We start from the raw sequence: 19603 nt of genomic DNA on the forward strand, positions 1-19603 counted from the left end.
TCCAACTACACATGTCAGTCCAGTAGACATTGAAAGGAGTAGTAGTGCACATGTTTGACTACCAATCCAGTCACACAAGGAACTTGGAACCAGCAGGTACCCAATCCACTAGATCGAGGATAACCAAATACTGGAATGGCCCTTTAGATGGCCAAAACTGCTCAAAAACAGGTGAGGGGCACTAAAAGACATAGAGGCAGACTGCACATACATCTATAGACAAAGTGCTTATCTAGTTGCAATTGTATAGGAGGGCGGCTTGAAAAACAATGCAGTTGAGACAGCCGATCTCATCTACAATTTTTCAAAAGGTCTTATAATCTAAAAAGATAACGAGGACTAACAACTTTCCCACCATGAAAACCTGGGTACATTCAGAGCTGGGGTAGCCAATGGCTCCCTCAGAGTTTGTTGCCCAAGAACCTATACATACACCTGAAACTGGGCCTGGATTCATGAAAAGAAAAAAGAAAAATGGGATTTCTAGAGTCTAATCATCGTTAGATTTAAAGGGGTATTCCCACCTCACATACTCATCAGTCTTTACTGCTGTAAAATCTTCTTTCTTCTTGGTTTCTTGCATCATTTGGTGGGCGGGGTTTCACATGCAACCTGCCATTTAGCTCCGCCCCAAATGCATGTGTAGCTCCGCCCACCCATATTGGACTATGAAGTACAGGCAGCAGCAACTCCATTCGTTTTTTTTTTCTTTTTTTAATGTAGATTGTGAGCCCCACATAGAGCTCACAATGCACATTTTTCCCTATCAGTATGTCTTTGGAATATGGGATGGAAATCCATGCAAACACGGGGAGAACATACAAACTCCTTACAGATGGTTTTATGCCCTTGGCGGGATTTGAACACCAGGACTCCAGCGCTGCAAGGCTGCAGTGCTAACCACTGAGCCACCGTGTGGCCCCCAGCAGCAACTCCATTCTGTGTTACATACAGAGACTACCTGTCTCTGCCATAATGAACACAATTGAATTAGCTAGCCTGATAACTGGGAGAACAGAAGAAATGAAAGCAGCTCCTCTCCCTTATCTGCTAACAGGAAGCTAGGTCACGTGGTGTAGACACAGGAATAGCTAGAAACACAGGCTGGCTCCCTGCACTTAGCCCCTCCTCCCTCCCCCCTCAGAGCAGCAGATACATCATTTGACTCATGAGCAGCTAAGTCAGGGCTGTGTCAACAATGAATTGAATAAAGTAAGATAGTGGACAAACAAAGCAGTTTTCCTGAAGCAGTGTATTTAGGAAAAGTCTTACATCCACATTAACAAGCAGTATAGATAGGATCCTTGTGATGGGACAACCCCTTTAAGAAGCAAATAGATAAGGATCAGTATGGCTCACCCAACCATGCGTTCCTGAAGAAGGACATGCAGGGTACTTCTTGTCTATGCATTATGATCCAACACCATCTCATAGTATCTCCAGCCTACAAGGCTTTCTGATACTCTATGGTTAATAGACAGGGAACAGGGAATCACATATCTTTCTGTTATTTCAATGGAGATGGTAGACACAGGTAAGGCTACTATAGAGATTAATAAGATGATTTCTAAACTTCTGGTGAATACCTGTAATACATGCAGCACATGAGATCATATTAAAGCAAGACTCCGTTTTTAACTTTAGTCAAAAGAATAGGATAAGGACAGATCTCAAACCCCTATACAATACGGCCGAAGAAAACAGTCAACATGCACGTGTGTGAAAATCTTTTAATTTAAAACAGTTTGTGGATCTATTCCAGAGTAACACTTTCCATATTAAGATGAAAAAATAAATCCAATACAGTAATAGAATTGTGCTGGACATGGCCATGGCGGATTTGCTATAGAATCATTGAACCTTTAAAAGATGCTTTGCATAGTACATCTGTGCTGCCACAGTGCATTGCGGATGAACCAATATGTTGTTCTGTCTGTACACTGGTTGCCCAAAGATTTGAAGAAAAAAAATAATTAAAGATATGTAATGTATATACACATATATATTACATGAGTGGCCTGTGTTATATGCAAGTTCTCAATAGGGAACTGCTTAGTGTATAGTTGCAAATCTCATGTCAGCTCTGCATATGGTATCCTGATGTTCTACATTACAAATATGTACCAATAAATACTATGTGTAAAGATTGAGAGTCCTCAGTAGTTTGATACGTTTTTAATGGCTAACAAAAAATTATGACATATTGCGAGTTTTCGGAACTACTCAGTTCCTTCATCAGGCTGGTATAACACAATATCTGAAGCCAGCCTGATGAAGGAACAGAGTAGTTCCGAAAGCTCGCAATAGGTCATAATTTTTTGTTAGCCATTAAAAAGGTATCAAACTACTCAAGCTTCACAATTCATATCCACTGGCTAATACGGTACAAAGATACATTTTTCTTATTCAATTAATACTAGTGAGGTTAACAGCAATCCCAGTTGCTAAGTGCTTCGGATTCCTATCTGGATAATTCATAGCACATCTACAGGATATGCCATAAATATCCAAAACAACAGCGGTTGTCCAGCCCCATCTCGCGGCTACACATACTCGGCTCTTCTATGTTCTCACTACTGAGAACACCTGAGCTTGTAGGTTCATCTAATACAGCCACTGCAAGACAAGAGTGGATACCCCTGTGCTCAAAATGGAAATATCCCTTTAATATGGTCTACAAAAGAACTGATCCTCCTGCTCGCTCTCGTGCATGCTGTGTAAATCTTTACATCATCTCAGTAGGCTTTCTTACTTTACCTCAAATAGGTTAATAAACCAAGGAAAAAATAAGTAAATCGGTGTGAATAAGGAAACTATGAAGAAAAAGGCAGAGATGTGTACAGATAACATGGTGGATGCAGCAGAGCACAGCAGGATCAATATCAATTGAAAATATATTAAATTATATGGCAGGTTTACTACATCAAAGATGTTGCCCTATCACAATTCATCAACTATCCACAGAATAGGTGGCAAGTGTCTGATCGCTGGGGTCTCCAGTGCTGGGATCCCCACCAGTCATGACCATAAGGGTCCAATGTCCCTTGTGAACAAAGCAATAGCTGTACCAGATGTATACTGGTGCTCAGAGTCTAAGAGACCGACGAAGATAGCAAAGTGATGCCAGTTGCGTAGAGACTGACTGAATTATCAGCGCACATGGGTGCCACAGGACCCTCATTCTCATGACTAATAGGCTCCAAGTGGTGGGACCTTCAGTAACCAGTCACTTATCACCTAACCTGTGGATAGGTAATAGTTGCCATGATGGGACAACCCTTTAGTGAATACACATTTTAACCCTTTAACTATTTTTACATAATAAGATTTTTTTTCGGTTTTGTATAGATTATGTTTGACATTACTTGTATTAACATGTTGCTAAATCTTGCACTGATATTATAATCCCAGGTACAGAGTATTGTTACAATGTAGAATATGGCAAAAGCAGAAGAACACAGAAGTTGAAGCTTCATTGCAGTGCATATAGCCCAACCGTCTAGCTCATTCTTAGGTTAGCGATGTGAAGAAGGAACTGGCAGATTTCAGGCCAAGGAGTTAGAAGTCCTTCTATTTCAGCACGGTTACTGTATGGTGATATTTTATTGGTCTGTGGACTAGTGTTAGAAAAGACACAGAAACAGGATTGTGTTCTAGGAACCAAAGTGCCCCAAGAGATGAATTATTGCAGCGTTCTGTGCCTGGAGACTTCCCAACATCAATCCCATCCTCAGAGACAAGATTGGATTAGGATTTATGTGACTGCCAGAGATATTGAGAGCATCCATCAAATGATATTACAATACTTTACAATGTATACACAAATCAGTATCATAATACACACACGCGCACACACACACACACACACACACAGAGCATCTCTACCATCACTATCAACCTCTTGCACGCCGGTCTCATCGTCTTGCATACATTACCTTATACCTCAAATGTTACATTAGGAAAATGTAAGTCTCTTGGCTGCTAAAGGAATATTCATGGTCATGACATTTCTGAACACTGCTCCAAAAAAACAAAGCTATTCTTACATTCCTATTAGATGGTTGTGGTCATGTGAGTAACAATACATATTACATATTTGTTCACTCACTGGCTCTACATATAAAGGGGTAGCCTGGTTCTAGCCAATACAGATTATTATTTAAAGAGGACCTTTCATGGTTTGAGGCACAGGCAGTTCCATATACTGCTGGAAAGCTGACAGTGCGCTGAATTCAGCGCACTGTCGGTTTTCCCGATCTGTGCCCCGGGTAAAGAGCTATTGGTCCTGGTACCATAGCTCTTCACAGTCAGAAGGGCGTTCCTGACAGTCGGTCAGGTACGTCCTTCTCCACAGTAGCGCCTATCACGCTGTAGAGTGTGAGCGGGGAGGAACGCCCCCTCCCCTCCTGATAATGCTCGTCAATGCAAGAGCACTGTGAGCTGTAAAGAGCTATTGTACTGGCACCGATAGCTCTTTACCCGGGGCACAGATCGGGAAAGCAGACAGTGCGCTGAATTCAGCGCACTGTCGGCTTTCCAGCAGTATATTGAACTGCTTGTGCTCAAACCCATGAAAGGTCCTCTTTAATAAAATTGTATGATAAACTTTCCATATCAATTACTCACGGTTTGAGAAGTCTGGTTTTAAGAGCTATGTATAGTGTATCCAGCTTAGTACATGTGTCTCATGATGAGAATGAAAGCTCAAAAGATCCATTCACATGGAGAAAAATGGTGAGGAATTTGGTGTGGAATTTCAGCGCTGAAAAAAAAAAAAAAAAAGCCTCCCATTGACTTCAATGGGTTCCTTTTTCTGCTAGCAGAACCCAATGGCTTTTTTTCAGCGCTGAAATTCCACACTAAATTCCTCACCATTTTCCTCCATGTGAATAGATCCTTAATCTAGAACTGCAGCAGAGAACCTAAAAATCATAAGGAACCGATGCTCAAGAATTCAAGAAAATTCCATAACTTATACCTGCTCAAAGTGGAAAGGGCCATTTCAGTGTTAAATATAAAATACAGACAAAGCCAAAATGATAATGACAGAGTGGAGTTGACATTTTGGTAAATGCCGCACTATATGGCGATATATATCAAGATTCTTTCGCTAAGCTTGTTGGCAGCCTGGTCATAACCTATAAATGCCTTCATAATCCTGAATGCATGATTGTTTTAGACAAGACTCTGCAAATGAAGGCAGAAGACAATGGCTCCTGTGCATAGTCAGGAGAAGTAATGTTATATTCTGGGCAGGTATTCTGACTCTACAAGAACTTGAGTCAGCAAATAAAGTGGATGTAAAGTATGTTTGTCAGTCATTGCTCTATATTCTCAGCATTATTCATCGCTACTCACGGTTTAGTTACAGAAAAGAGTTTCAGTATTAAATACTAAAACAATGTGGCACAAACCACAAAGAAAAGTAGTCAAAGGATTGACCAGCCCAGAACAATGTATTGGTAAAAAAGCTTAGCAGTAGAGATGAGCGAGTAGTATTCAATCGAATAACTCCCTTTACATAGTTATTGGTGTACTTGGTCGAATACCACGTGGTAAATATTCGATTCCCGTCCCACCTTCCCTGGAGCTTTTTTTTTTTTTCTAACACACCAAAACCTATGCAGGGGAGGTATTTGATCGAATATACTCGCTCATCTCTACTTAGAAGGCTTAACATAATAAAGTAATGCAAAAACTATGGTAGATATAAATCTATATAAGTAAATTTAAAGGGAGTCTGTCAGCAAGAAAGTCTGTATCAAACTAATGTCAGTACCTTGTAGGGCGGCTTCTACACTCTCCAAAGATGCATTGCAGCTCCATTTCCATGAAAATCATTGTTTCTCTCTTGCATGAATTAGATGAATAGGGCTTTAGGGGAGAGTATTTTCCTGCCAGAGCTTCACTCTGCACACTAGATAGTCACCCCTAACTGCAGACAAAGGTGAAGATGTCACAAGTAGTGGGGCGGAGATGGGTAGCAGATATAGGCGATTATCTAGAGCAGAGAGTGAACCCCACCAGGAGAAGAAACACCCCTAATCTGCATAAAGATAAAACAATGATTTTCAAGAAAATGAAGCTACAATTCAGAATAAGGAAGGCAACTGTGGAAAGTATAGAAGCAACTCAACAAGGTATGGTCATTCACTTGATAGAGATTTTCTTGCTGACAGACTCCCTTTAAAGTAATAAAACAAAAAAAATAAAAAATATTCATCTCACTGATCCCCCCACTTCCTAATTTAGATCCAGTCCCAATATCTGTACTGTCTTGTACATCAACGACGTCCCGACACACCCAAATGACCACTATAATGAATCCATGTCTGTACTGGGTCACATCTGTATTCAGTGACAGACTGCAGCAATGACATGGTCGCACTGGGACATTGTCACTTTACCACAATGTACCGGGGAACAAGTAATAAGTAAGGTAAATGTGTTTTCTTCTATTAATGTAAAGCTGCTAAGCTGTATGCCAATAAATTAGTCCAGGCTGTACAACCCTTTAACAGGCTTTTCCAGGCAGGATGACCTATCTTCAGGATAAGTCATCAGTAACAGATTATGGGGGTCTGACCCCCAGACCCCACACTGATCAGCTGTTCTAGGTAAGCCTCTGGTGCTGAATACCTATGCAGAAGATGCATTTAGAAGCACACCCTTCTGTATAGGGGCAGAGGAAGAGTACTGCATCTTTGATCCCATTCACCTAATAAGAGCAAAGCTGCAGAACTCCAGCATCACCACTAGACATATCTGTCCCCTATATGGGGGTCTGGTGCAATGGTTGCCTAGAACAGCTTTTCTGGTGAGGGGGCCTAAGTGACACTCACCAATCTGATAATGAGGATGGGGATTCAGTAACAAAAATGGCCCCCAGCTTGGAAAACCCCTTTAAGGGCGTTTGCACATTTACATACGGTTTGTTGTAGTTTTTCCTTTATCATGATACAGAACAGCCAGGGGAAAACTGATGTCAGAACAGCGACACCTTGCATCCAAACAGCAGTCCAGGCATGAGCCAAATGTCAGGGAGCCAGACAGAAAAAAAACAAAACGATACAGGTAATGTTTTTCAATCCAGCACAACTGATGCACCCGGTACACAAACTGATCCCATAGAAAACAATAGGATACATTACAGTATCATTTTCCCTCTGGCATTTCTGTACCAGAGAAACAAACATCACGTATATGTGATCACAACTCAGCAATACCTCATTGTTACAATCGTCAGTATTCAATGCTAATAATAATGTTCTGCAAATAAAATGGAAGGAACAATGAATAATGCTGAATGCACTGGCGGAGGATCAGCAAACAGAATGGGTCTCCTTTTGGGTTTTTGCCATTAATTTTCTGCAGGCTGGACCTTTAACAATTCTGCATTCAGGATAGATTGTAAATAGTTTGTTTGTGCACAGATTTAATTACTAGTTAGAATAACAGGTGACATCTAGGCCTCAACCTTTGTGGTCTGTGACCAAGTCGGCCGTCATCCCTTTGTGCACAATTAACTGCTGGATGACAGATCTTTATTAGCATTTTGCTGGATAAAGCGGTTATTCTTCTGCTTCTGTATAAATAGATAGGGGGATTTCTAGGTCATAGTTCACGTTATATTAACTATTACATACAAGATAATTAGATTTGATTTATGATTAGGAACAAAACCATGTTATATCTGACTATACAGTGCACAGAAAAGGTGTATACTAATGGTGGGCAATGTAAGAAAATTCAGGTCTACAGAGGGAAAAAAATGGGTTAAGGCTAGGATGCCATAGAGTTTTTGCAGCATTTTTCTCTGCTTTTTTTTCTTGTTTAGAGAAAACACTCACGAGTACGAGGCTATCCTGAACATGCCGCATTTTACGAAAACATAACTTTTCTACAGATTTTTTCCTACAATGTGTGGATGACATTGAACAAAATCTCATTCACTTTGCTAATTGTGTAAAACTCTGGTTCTGCTCAGAAACATGGGAGTCATTGCTTGGCTATGCACAGTGTCCCCTATATTTCAGAAACTGGGAGGGGTCTCATCAGAGAAGAAAAACTGCTGACATGCCAACTTTTCTGGTGACTGTCACTATGATATGTTAAAAGAATCCTATCATTGGATACCCTTTTTTTCCTCGATAACATGTAGGAATAGCCTTAAGAAAGGCTATTCTTCTCCGGGCCGCCGTTCAGTAGAAATCCGTGTTTTCTTCAGTATGCAAAAGAGTTCTCTCGCAGCACTGGGGACGGTCCTCAGCGCTCAAACAGCACAGGGGGCATCCCCAATGCTGCGAGAGAACTCTCCTGCGCCGCCTCCATCTTCTTCTGGAACGGCCTCTCTCTTAGTCTTCTTCCTTCCTAGGTTTCAATCTTCTAGGCCTTGGGTCTCGGGCAGAGCCAACTGCACATGCCCGGACCACAAGAAAATGGCCACTTACACAGTAAACTGGTGTAGGCGGCCATTTTCTTGTAGCCCAGGCATGCGCAGTCGGCTCTACCTGAGGCCTAGAAGATTGAAACCCAGGAAGGAAGAAGACGAAGGAAGAGGCCGTTCTAGAAGAAGATGGAGGCGGCGCAGGAGAGTTCTCTCACAGCATTGGAGACGTCCCCAGTGCCGTTTGAGCGCTGAGGACCGTCCCCAGTGCTGCGAGAGAACTCTTTTGCATACTGAAGAAAACACGGATTTCTATTGAATGGCAGCCCGGAGAAGAATAGCCTTTCTTAGGGCTATTCCTACATGTTATCGAGAAAAAAAAAGGGTATCCAATGACGAAAGCTGCAGGATAAGGCTACTTTTATGGTAAAAGAACATGTATATAGATCAACATCACAAGCAATATAATGTATCTGTAGAGTATTCTGGGAAAGAATCCTGGGAGCCTGTGGCTCTACTGAAATGTCCTGGACTATAGATGAGGCCAACACTGATAAGAGATCACACTGCAGCAACTTATCACAGAACATAGCAAAAGCCATTGAAAAATCAAACGGTGTCGAGTTAAACTCTGTTACATCTGCACATCCACTGACTGCCTTCACAATTTAAGTTGTATACAGACATGGTGCAACACACAGGGAAGTATAGGAAAATCTGGAATTTTGGGTTTGGACTAACAAGTCCAGTGCTACTGCCTCAGCTAATGATATATACTAGAGTATTTAGAATAAAATATTCACCCAAACTTAAGCACCAGTAGGATTTATAAAGGTGTGAAGCAAAAAGAAAAAGTTTAAAACATAGGCTCACCAATCTTCAGGGTGCACGGCTGAATGATCCCGGACTCCAGGGAAAGACGAAAGGTCGAGTAGTAGAAAAAAATATTCCAGTCCGCACTCCTGAGATTTACTTATAAATTAACCTTTAATTGTCCATATAAAAATGGGTAAATCCAATATAAAAAATTATACGTGACAGTGATAAACACAAAAAGTGCATTTAAAAAAGCCAGTTCATGGGTTTTTAAATGCACTTTTTGTGTTTATCACTGTCACGTATAATTTTTTATATTGGATTTACCCATTTTTATATGGACAATTAAAGGTTAATTTATAAGTAAATCTCAGGAGTGCGGACTGGAGGATTTATAAAGAGCCAAGTTATATTTGCAGCCAATGGTCTACATAGATAGGGGCCAATAGACATATACTTTTGTATTTCATATCGTAGGACACAGCAAAGCTAGAAAATAGAAGGGGCAGACATTACCTACTTGTAGAGTTTGCTTTGCTTGGTATTGTGCTCTATGAGAATAGACTTTCCAAGCTCTGTGAGGGGTATATGACAAAATGAATATATGTGCGTTCAGGATGTGTCAAATACTGCAACACTCTGTTATTAAGATCACTTTAGGTAACATAGCAGAGGAGTATTTTTCTACTTCTTCAGAGTGTTTCTGCTCCAGTTCAGCATACTTATAATTCCGAATATATTATCTCTGTTAGGACGATAACAAATAAACAGTAAACAATACAATTGAAAGCTGCGAAGGAGTTCGCAACTATACGACTCAGAAAGTGCTCTGTAATCCTGGCTGAGCCTCCGGGTGATTCAGTACGCCTGTTTTAGATGGTAACTAATCCTACTTAGGGTAGGGTGCCTTGGGTTCACAGAAGGGAATCACATGAAATTGTGAGTGCATATTCTCAAAAGGGTCTAATACTGAACTACATCTATAACTTTGCCAGCAAAGTACACAGATTGCAAAGAAGGACTTAGCGGAGGCTTAAGGGAGATTACTAAAACAAAAGAATAAGAGATGGAGAACTGGATACATTGCACTCTCTGTATATATCCCTATCTATTTATATTCCTGCCTATCTATTCAATTGGGAACATTTGCATATGATATCTACACGGGGTGAATGTAAGTTATTGGTGACAAGTTAGAAGGCCTTTTCAGCTACTCTATAACCCAGATCAGATACAGCATTCCACTCTGCATTCAGACATACAGTAACAGCGCCACCTCCTGAACATTATTGAGAACTAAAGAGAAATGGTAGATAATATAGTAGATTCATTGTGTTAAGTGAAAGCTTTCATGTTCATACATTTCCAGTTATCAGCTCTTCCAAGAGATAATATCCCTAATGTTTCCAGTAACGTAAAAGGTAACACACTCATCCATTCCCATTTAAAATTGCACAAAACAATGTATGTTTTTGTGAAGTCGAATTTTCCAGTATTACGCTTAACAAAGCATCAAACATTAGTTTTCTTTAAATAAACCATAAATACTGTAGATTTCTCTTGGCGTTCTGGCAGTCCGGCACTCCCATGCTTATGTATGTCTTTCTTGAACTGGTATGGACTCTCTCTGGCTTTCTATAGGCCTGGGAGTTCCCTTAGTTAAGGCTTAACAAGCTATCCTATGATAGAAGTAAAGATAGCCCAAGTCTTTAGGTGGTCGTTCAGATGCTGAAACTTTATGGTCATTGTAAATCACCCATCTGTAAAAATAAAAATTAAAAAAAAAAAAATTATGTTCAGGGATTGTCAAGCAGATAAAAAAAAAAAAAAAACTGACAGCACAGAATTCTAAAAATGAAAGCATAACTAAACATTTACTTTCTTCATAAATCATAGTTCTGATAAAGACAACACACTTCTGTGTACGGAAGATGGGACAAAATCACTCTGAAAACACAAAGTAAATGCTGCTCAGAAAATCACTGACTAGTGCTGATCAATGAACAGTCTGAACAGTCACTACTATGTGTCCACAGGAAACAGGGAGTAAAGACCGACAAGGACCCAGTACAGAAGTGTCAGGTGATTGGCCAGTATTTATTTATTTTTTTTTTTTTTTAATTCTAAGCCATTTGACAAGTCTCTTATCTCTGCTGGACAACCCCTTTAACCACTGGTCAATATAAACAGTAAGTCCTTGCACACATAGAAATGACCTTGCCCATTTGTATGACTGACCGACTAAAGCAGTGAGTGCACATATGTCAAATGTTTTCCTTTCCTTGACGTGCACTATGAAGAGAAGCTATAACGCCAAAATGTGGAAATTTGGCTAATCTGCGCTTGGCAAAAAAATTATGCAAATATGATTTCTAAAGTCTCTTATACACAATGTTACTTGGCAAGCATTGTACCCAGCAGCTGTGCATTACTCAGCGAGGCCATCTAGAGCCAGACTGATGATAGCATTAGATGTGAATATTTGGAAGCTACACCAGCAGAATGACACAACCAATACAGATTTCAACCATAGCAGAGAATATCACGTCTGAGCACCAATCTTTACTTATATTTACCTGCCTTCTTTTTTGATATGACACACATAATGCCCAGACATTGTCGATGTTCCGATATGACTGATAAAGGCAAACAGTTCATACCCTAGGGAGAAAAACAGTTGTCACATTAAAAGGGAAACTGTAAGCAATGTTGACCCTGTAAAACCACTGATGGTGTTCAGGAGGAGACCTGGAGAGCTGTTCAAGCATACCTTGGTGTGTGCTTAGGTGCAACAAACAAACTTTCAAGTCATGTCTGCAGGTCCTTCAAGTCCTCTGAAGGTGGTTCTTCACCCTGAATTGAGCTGCTCAACTGTCCTTCTCCTTCACAGTGAGTGAAAGGTGTAGAATCCAGCCAGACGCCTGCTACAGCTTTAATTCAGGAAGGAGGGGTTCAGAGTAGAGATGAGCGAGTACTGTTCGGATTAGCCGATCCGAACAGCACGCTCCATAGAAATGAATGGATGCACCTGGTACTTCCGCTTTGACGTCGGCCGGCTACTTAACCCCCCCGTGTGCCGGCTACGTCCATTCATTTCTATGAGAGCGTGCTGTTCGGATCGGCTGATCCGAACAATACTCGCTCATCTCTAGTTCAGAGAAGCTCAATACGAAGAGCACATGAGTACAGAGGACCTTGCAGAACCTCCTGCCCTAATACTAAAACTATTTTCATACCTTCACTCTGCGTACCCAAACTAAACAACTACTATTTATACTAATACAGTTCTGTGGAGCACTTCAATGTAAAGCGGTAGCTGTATTAATCTGGGGAGGGTTGGCTTTTAAAGATAAGCCTCTGACCAACATAGTTGGAATTTAAAGAGAACATGCCATATTGAAAAAGCAGTCCTTGTCATCCCTGAGTTTGCTGAAGGACAACCCACTGGACACTTAAGCCCACAAAAATCTGAGATTTAAAGCAATAAATAACAAGTTATATTAAATTGATTGTTACAAAAGTATATATCAGTCTGCTCAGCTCCTTCTGCTATATAACACACTACCTGCAGATAGGAGTGAATATTCAATCGGATAAGTTAGCTTTAACATCAGTAACAATGTGTATTCCCTTCTTACTTCCATTCCCGTCTCTAACTCGAGGTCCTTCCTGTTCATTGTTGGTGAGGATTCCATTTGACTGAGGATTGTTTTCATCATCCACAGATTGTGAAGTATTAGCAGCTTCATCTTCACATTCAGGGTGAGAGAATATCCAGTCCAGGGCTCGCTCCAGATTGTTATTCTAGAATGGATCAGTTTAAGAGAGCTTTTAAATGTCAAGATGGTTGACACATTGTGCAAATACACTGTAAAGGTACAAGAAAGCTTAAAAAAATCCCAGAAATATAAAAGCAATATACTTAGGCACATAATTAATTATTGAATTATGTTCTAACATTCATTGTTTTGATGTTTTTTCTCATGTGTTATTACAACCATACCAAAATACATTGTTTTAGCAATGCTGCCTTACACATTGTTGTCAAAGTCTGTTGTATCTCCTGATCTAGGCTTAAAGGACGAAGGACATAACTCACTGCTCCCTGGAGGGGAGGGGGGCTGAGTTCTCTGTATTATGTTCAAAGCTGTTATTTACTGCTCACTTCAAACCAGGCAATCAGTTGAGCTAATTTCAGTTTGTTGATAAAGGCTTGGACAGTGTTTTATATCTCTCTATGAAAACACAAAGTTAACATTGAGTTTACTGCTAGTCACTATTCTGTCCTAGAAGGATGTAAGTGTCCACCCCTGGGTAATGTAATATACATTTACTGAGCATATTTGATCTGCATTTATAATAGATTTCTTGTAATCACAATAAATCTCTCATTATAAAGGCAATGTCTATATCTACTGAGGTACTTCACAGTGTCCTATCCATCAAGCCGCCTTCTACCAGCTTGCTGAAGAATGCAGGAAGTGGAAGGAGAGACAGCAGGCAAAGTGATTATAGAGGAAGATTGGGGATTTTCATTTCCCAATTTGGTCCTATGTTCTGAAGAAACCTTTATAAATTTGATTATGCAAATAAGCAATCTGGAGAACTAAGGGTATCTCTGGCGCTCCATAGTGCTCCTGCCTGCTGCATGTTCAGATTTGACAGACCCAGGCAGAGATGCAGTCTCTGCCGACTGTGTGAATCATTGCACAACTGTAAGTACAGGGCTAGGCAAGACTTTGGCATCTCTGTCTGACCCTGTTACTATGGCATGAGCAGTGGCAAGGCAACCAATGAAAATGCTGTAGGTGGGAACAGTCTGGAGTATCGAAGATACCCTTTAGAATGGAGCACCGAATGGGGAAATAAAAATCACAATTACAATGTAATGATCTTAATCTCTCTAGCTGTGTGCTTGGTATATATAGATATTGTTTAAAGCGTACCGGTCACCAAGTACAAGATGCTAAATGCCCTACCTAATTAGATTGCCTCTGTGCCCCTGATCTGTTTGGCATTTTGAACGGGTAGACAGATTTTAAAAAACAAACTCATTAGCGGCACAGCATGATCAAATGATGTGTGGCATTTAGCATTTTGTGACAGATCCTCTTTAAAGGGATTGTCAAGCTTAGAACACTCATTTGTTCAGAATTCCTTTCTCTTGGTTAGAAGAGTATATGGTCACAGAAAGTGTCCCCGTCCCGCATTACACATACCTCATTGATTTGAAGAGGTGTTGTGTAATGTTTGATTTTGCCTGTATTGCTGCAGGGTAAGGGGTGTGGAATTGGGGAATGATTTTCTGCAAGTTTCAAATGCTTTATTTTGGGAAAGTGTTGCTGCCAATGGGTGGGAGGTGGAAAGGAGGAGACTGAACTTGTCATTAGAAGAGGGGAAGCTTAGGAGCAGTGATGGTATCAGTTAGTACTGTGGTATTTGGTGCTTCTGCTTATGTATTGTGTATTTTAAGTTGTGTAAACTAGAGAGTCTAATATTTGGCAAATTTATCAAAGCTTCTAATGTTTGATAAATCTGGCAGAAATTGAAATTGTCTAGTCTAAGCTTCCACTGTATAAAACTTAGACAGTATTAGTAAATCTGCCCCACTGCATTCTCTGGAAAGATTAGAAAAATGCTTTTAACTATTCATGTCCTATCCGGTCACATTGAGCCATTATTCAGGGAACTTAAGGGGACATTCATACTACCATTATAAGCGTCTGTTATAGCATGAGAACAACAGACATTGACAGCAATAGAGTGACAGACGCAGACCCCTCTGTCTATCATCTTTTCCAATGTGAAGAAAAAAAAAACAAAACAAAAAAAAACCCCACACTTTGATGCAAACTTTCTTCCATCATGTCAGTTCACTTTGATAAGAAAAGAAAGGGGTTGCATGCACAACTCCTTTTCCCATCAGAAAAGTAAAATATGAAATAAAAGCTAGGTTATGTTATTACAGAATGTGCTCTGTTTGCTTCAGTCTCCCTATGGCTGTTAATTCCTATGATGAGTGAGAGCAACAGGCAATGATAACTGTAGTGTGAACTTACCCTTAGTTTTGGGTAAATCTAAGGCATTTTATGTCTTTACACGCGTATATAGGGCTAAATTTATACAGTTGTTCAGTGGTGGGACCAGCAATATATAGCAGAACGCATGTGGAGAATGACAATGTACAGGAAGCTGCTAGATTATGCATTCTATATAATCTTGCTTTCACAGTCTTACTCTCCTAAGATATCAGTGACTATCTAAGGCCGAAACAGCGCTGTCCATAGCTGGGAATCTGTTCCTTTTGGGACAGAAATACTGATTTGGCAATTAAATCCACATTATGATTAAAAAGACTTTATAACTGAGTCGTTCATGATGTTAAGGATGTTGCCCTCTATAGGGTGGCGTACAGAGTGCACTGCTCTCCTAATTACATCCTGGAGAACAGATTTTCATATTTTTTACCCAGAATCCCTAGCGGAGCAGGAATGACTTGTAAGTCTCCGTACTGCCTATGTAGGCACACACTCTCCCTGATATTTAAGATCTGATGATTCTTTCACTAGGAATGCAGAGAAAAGGAGTCCGTTCAATATAACTACTACCTGCTTAAAGGGGTTGACCACTTTGACCAATATTGAGAAAAAAATATCTTACAGTTTGTAAAATAAAAAAAGTTGTACAATTTTCCAATATACTTTCTGTATTAATTCCTCACAGTTCTCTAGATCTCGTCTGTCATTCATTCTGCTTTTGTCTAGTGGATAAAAAAATCAGTCCATAGTCATGTGCTATACAGTCCATGGTCATCCGATATACACATAGGTGCACAGCTTGTAACTGTTACAGCACTGTACTCAGACATCTATCTAGTAACAAGCCATGCACCTGTGTGTCCATCACATGACCATGGACTGATTTTTTTCACTAGAAGTAACAGGATGAATGACAGCAAGCAGAGATCTAGAAAACTGAAGAATTGATACAGAAAGCAATATATAAGCAATAACACTTGTCCCTGACAACCCGTTTAACTTTTATTGTTGTGAAGCACATTTTTGTGTATTGTATATTACTGTGCATAGTAACTTACTGTTGCCCTTAATGCCTGAAAAGCCTGATTTCTCTGGAAACCCATAGATGTGATCAGAGCCACGATTTCTTCTGGTGGTTGGTTGATCTGTGCAGCAAGTCCATAGGAAGTCTGGGCAGATGCAGCTGCACACCCAGGGATATTTAATGGTTCTGCAAAATCTAACAAAAGACAAGCAAAATATATTTTACTCCAAAATTATTACAAAGGAAAGTTTTATGTTCTCAAATGCAAACTGAAATAAAAAGGTTGTTTTTTTTTTTTTATTGTACCTGAACTGAACCGATGTCCCAAACAGTAACTTAACAGGGTTGTGCCAATTGGAGAATCTGTCCATATGCCCTACTCCCTGTTTGGTGTGTATTAAAAGGAATTAACCACATTTCCCCATTATTTCCTGGAGCTATTTCTTTAAAATTGTGGCCCTCGGAAATTCTCAGTTAACACTCAAAGTAGAGCAGTTTAACCCTTGCTTGTGCCCAGCCTCATGTTACATTTTACTAACCAGGATCTTCCATGTGTGCAATTATCCAGTTGAAAGCTAATTCTGCACCCATGCTTCCAGTGTAGTACACGGCCTTCCGACAAGCCTCCAGTGGAAAACCCATCTCAGCCAGCTGCATGACTGAAGACTCGTCAATGTCAGGAGCTGAAATAACACGCAGGAGAGGCTATTCAGCATTCTAGTAACTGGAGCCAGTGCTTTATACTACCTAACCTACCTAGTGAGAAGTGGAAACAAGGAATATACGTATAGCCAGTGCCACATAATACAGATGTAGCATCCATTACACAAACATTTATATGCTCATTCACTTACCTTGTATGACAGAAGCCATCTTATAATGTGCCATAAACATGGCATAACGAATGGTCATTTAACTATGGCTACATCTCTAATACCAACGTCAGCACTGTAGCTGCAGCTTAGGCTGCATTCACATCAGGGTCAGAGTGGCTGTTCATAGACTCAGTCAGTGTCCACCTAAAAAGAAAAGTCCTGCATGCACAACTTTCTTGTCCGGAGCTCTCAGTTAAAAAAAAAAAGAGACACCCAACAGACCCCATTATAGACATTGGAGTCAGTCAGGCTTCATAGGTTTCCACTATTTTAGCTGTCCGTTTTTCTGGTTCTCGGACTGACCAGAACAACAGGCACCCCAATGCAACTGTACACCTAGCATAACTAGAATAATGATCATGGCCCTAGCTGCAAACTTTTATAAAATGACTCACAGAAAATTATATCATGACAAGGACAATAGTTATGTAATGCTGTAATTATTAAAGGGTTTTTTATATTAATCGTATACTACTTATATTCAAAATGATTTTCAATGTCTCTCATTGTTAACCCCTTCCCGCCGATGGCACTTTTTGACTTCCTGACCAAGCTCGATTTTTCAAAACGGACATGTGTCACTTACAAAGTGGTTTTAAGATTGTTTTTTCGTAACACATTGTACTTCATGTTAGTGGTAAATTTTGGTTGATATGTTTTGTGTTTAATTATGAAAAAATTTGAAATTTGGTGGAAATTTTGAAAAATATGCATTTTATAAAGTTTGAAATGATGTACATTACATACAGATAGTCAGACCACCAAAATTATATCATAAATCTCATGTTCCAGATCTCTGCTTTATGTCGGCATCAAACTTTAGGCGCCCTTTTAATTTTTACGGACATTATAAGATTTACAAGTGAAACAACAGTATTCAAAATTTTCAAGAAATTTCCAAAACCCATTTTTTAAAGGGCCTAATCCAGTTATGAAGGGGTTTTGAAAGACCCTTGTATTAAAGCCCCCATAAATCACCCCATTTTCAAAACTGCACCCCTTAAATAAGCCAAAACAACATATACCTAGTAGTTTAACCCTATAAGTGCTTAACAGGAATTAATACAAAATGGAGGTGAAATTTTCAAATTTGAATTTATTTTACTAATATTTTCGTTTAGCCCTAGAATTTGCACATTCACAAGGGGTTAAAGGAGAAAACGCATCCCACAATTTGTTAGGCAAGTTCTCCCGACTACCATAGTACCCCACTTGTGGGTGTAAACTAATATATGGACGCACAGTGAGATGCAGAAGGGAAGGCGCACCAAAGAGCTTTTAGAGGGCAGATCTGGCTGCGATCAGTTTCAGGAACCATGTCACATTTACAAAGCCCTTGAGGTGTCAAAACAGTGGAAACCTCTAGAAAGTGACCCTATTTTGAAAACCGCACCCCTCAAAGAATTTATCAAGTGATATAGTAGCATTAGTAACCCAGAAGTGAATGTGTAAGCTGTGCGGAGTAAATTGGGTACACCAAATCCCAATCTATTTTCCCACCAGCTCCTATGACGCGGACGGGGAAGAGGGGCATTCTGGGGGATCAGCGCTGGTGTATTCTCTCCCATAAGCTCTAAATATGGGGGGTCCCCTGAAAACACTCGCACCGCTTACACATTTCCTTCTAGTCGCAGCCACTTATGTTCTAATGATTTGGCGACTTTTAGGGTTTTTGTCTTCACATTGTACAAGCTAGATTTTTATTTTTATCTTCTGGCAATGTGGCCATATGAGGGCTTGTTGTTTGCGGTATTAGATGTGCTTTTCAATGCCGCCATTTTGGGGCCTGTAACTTATTGACTACATTTTATTAACTCTTTCTGGGTGGGATGTAAAAGGAAACATCAAGTCTGGCATTGCTTTTTAGCATTTATTTTTTTTCCCGCGCAGCGTACAGCACAAGTAACATGTTACCTTTATTCTGCGGGTCGGTACGGTTACAGCGATACCTCATTTATATGATTTTTTAATGCGTTGCTATTTGTGCAGAATAAAATTCAATTTAGGGAAAAAAAAATCATTATTTTTGCATCGCCATCTTCTGAAAGGCATAACATTTTTATTTTTCGCTAGACAGAGCTGGTTGAGGGCTTATTTTTTGCGGGAACACCTCTTCTTTTTATTGGTACCATTTTGGTTTTCATCTGACCATTTGATTACTTTTTATTGAGCATTTTGTAAGGGAAAGGTGGTGAATAATCCTTATTTTGTGCGGTTTTCTACGTTTTTTTTTTTTTACGCCGTTCGGGTTAAATAATGTTTTAATTTTATTGTTCAGGTTATTACGGACGCGGCGATACCAAATATGTAATGTTTTTTTCTATTTTTCTTTATTTTACATTTTAAAACATTTTATATGGGGAAAATTGGATTTTTGGGGCTTTATATATTTTAAACTTTTTTATTTTTACTTTTTTCTAACTTTTTTTTTTCTGTCCCCATGGGGGATTGAAGCAGTGATCGG

At 39.8% G+C, this 19603-nt stretch overlaps 1 protein-coding gene across 2 annotated transcripts in view; it reads right to left on the bottom strand.

Moving 5' to 3' along the window:
- Positions 1-1716: 1716 nt before the first annotated feature.
- USP13 (ubiquitin specific peptidase 13) overlaps positions 1717-19603 on the bottom strand; it is a 68556-nt gene continuing 50669 nt past the window's right edge. For both annotated transcript variants that reach the window (XM_075268631.1, XM_075268632.1), the window contains exons 17-21: positions 16804-16947; positions 16299-16459; positions 12841-13006; positions 11779-11863; positions 1717-10962 (exon numbers count right to left, since the gene is read on the bottom strand). In XM_075268631.1, coding sequence (XP_075124732.1) covers positions 10869-10962; positions 11779-11863; positions 12841-13006; positions 16299-16459; positions 16804-16947 — 650 coding nt within the window. In that variant the 3' untranslated portion in view covers positions 1717-10868. The remainder of the gene's footprint in view (positions 10963-11778; positions 11864-12840; positions 13007-16298; positions 16460-16803; positions 16948-19603) is intronic.

Source organism: Leptodactylus fuscus, chromosome 3 (assembly GCF_031893055.1).
Source record: "Leptodactylus fuscus isolate aLepFus1 chromosome 3, aLepFus1.hap2, whole genome shotgun sequence".
In the NCBI taxonomy this organism is placed as follows: domain Eukaryota; kingdom Metazoa; phylum Chordata; class Amphibia; order Anura; family Leptodactylidae; genus Leptodactylus; species Leptodactylus fuscus.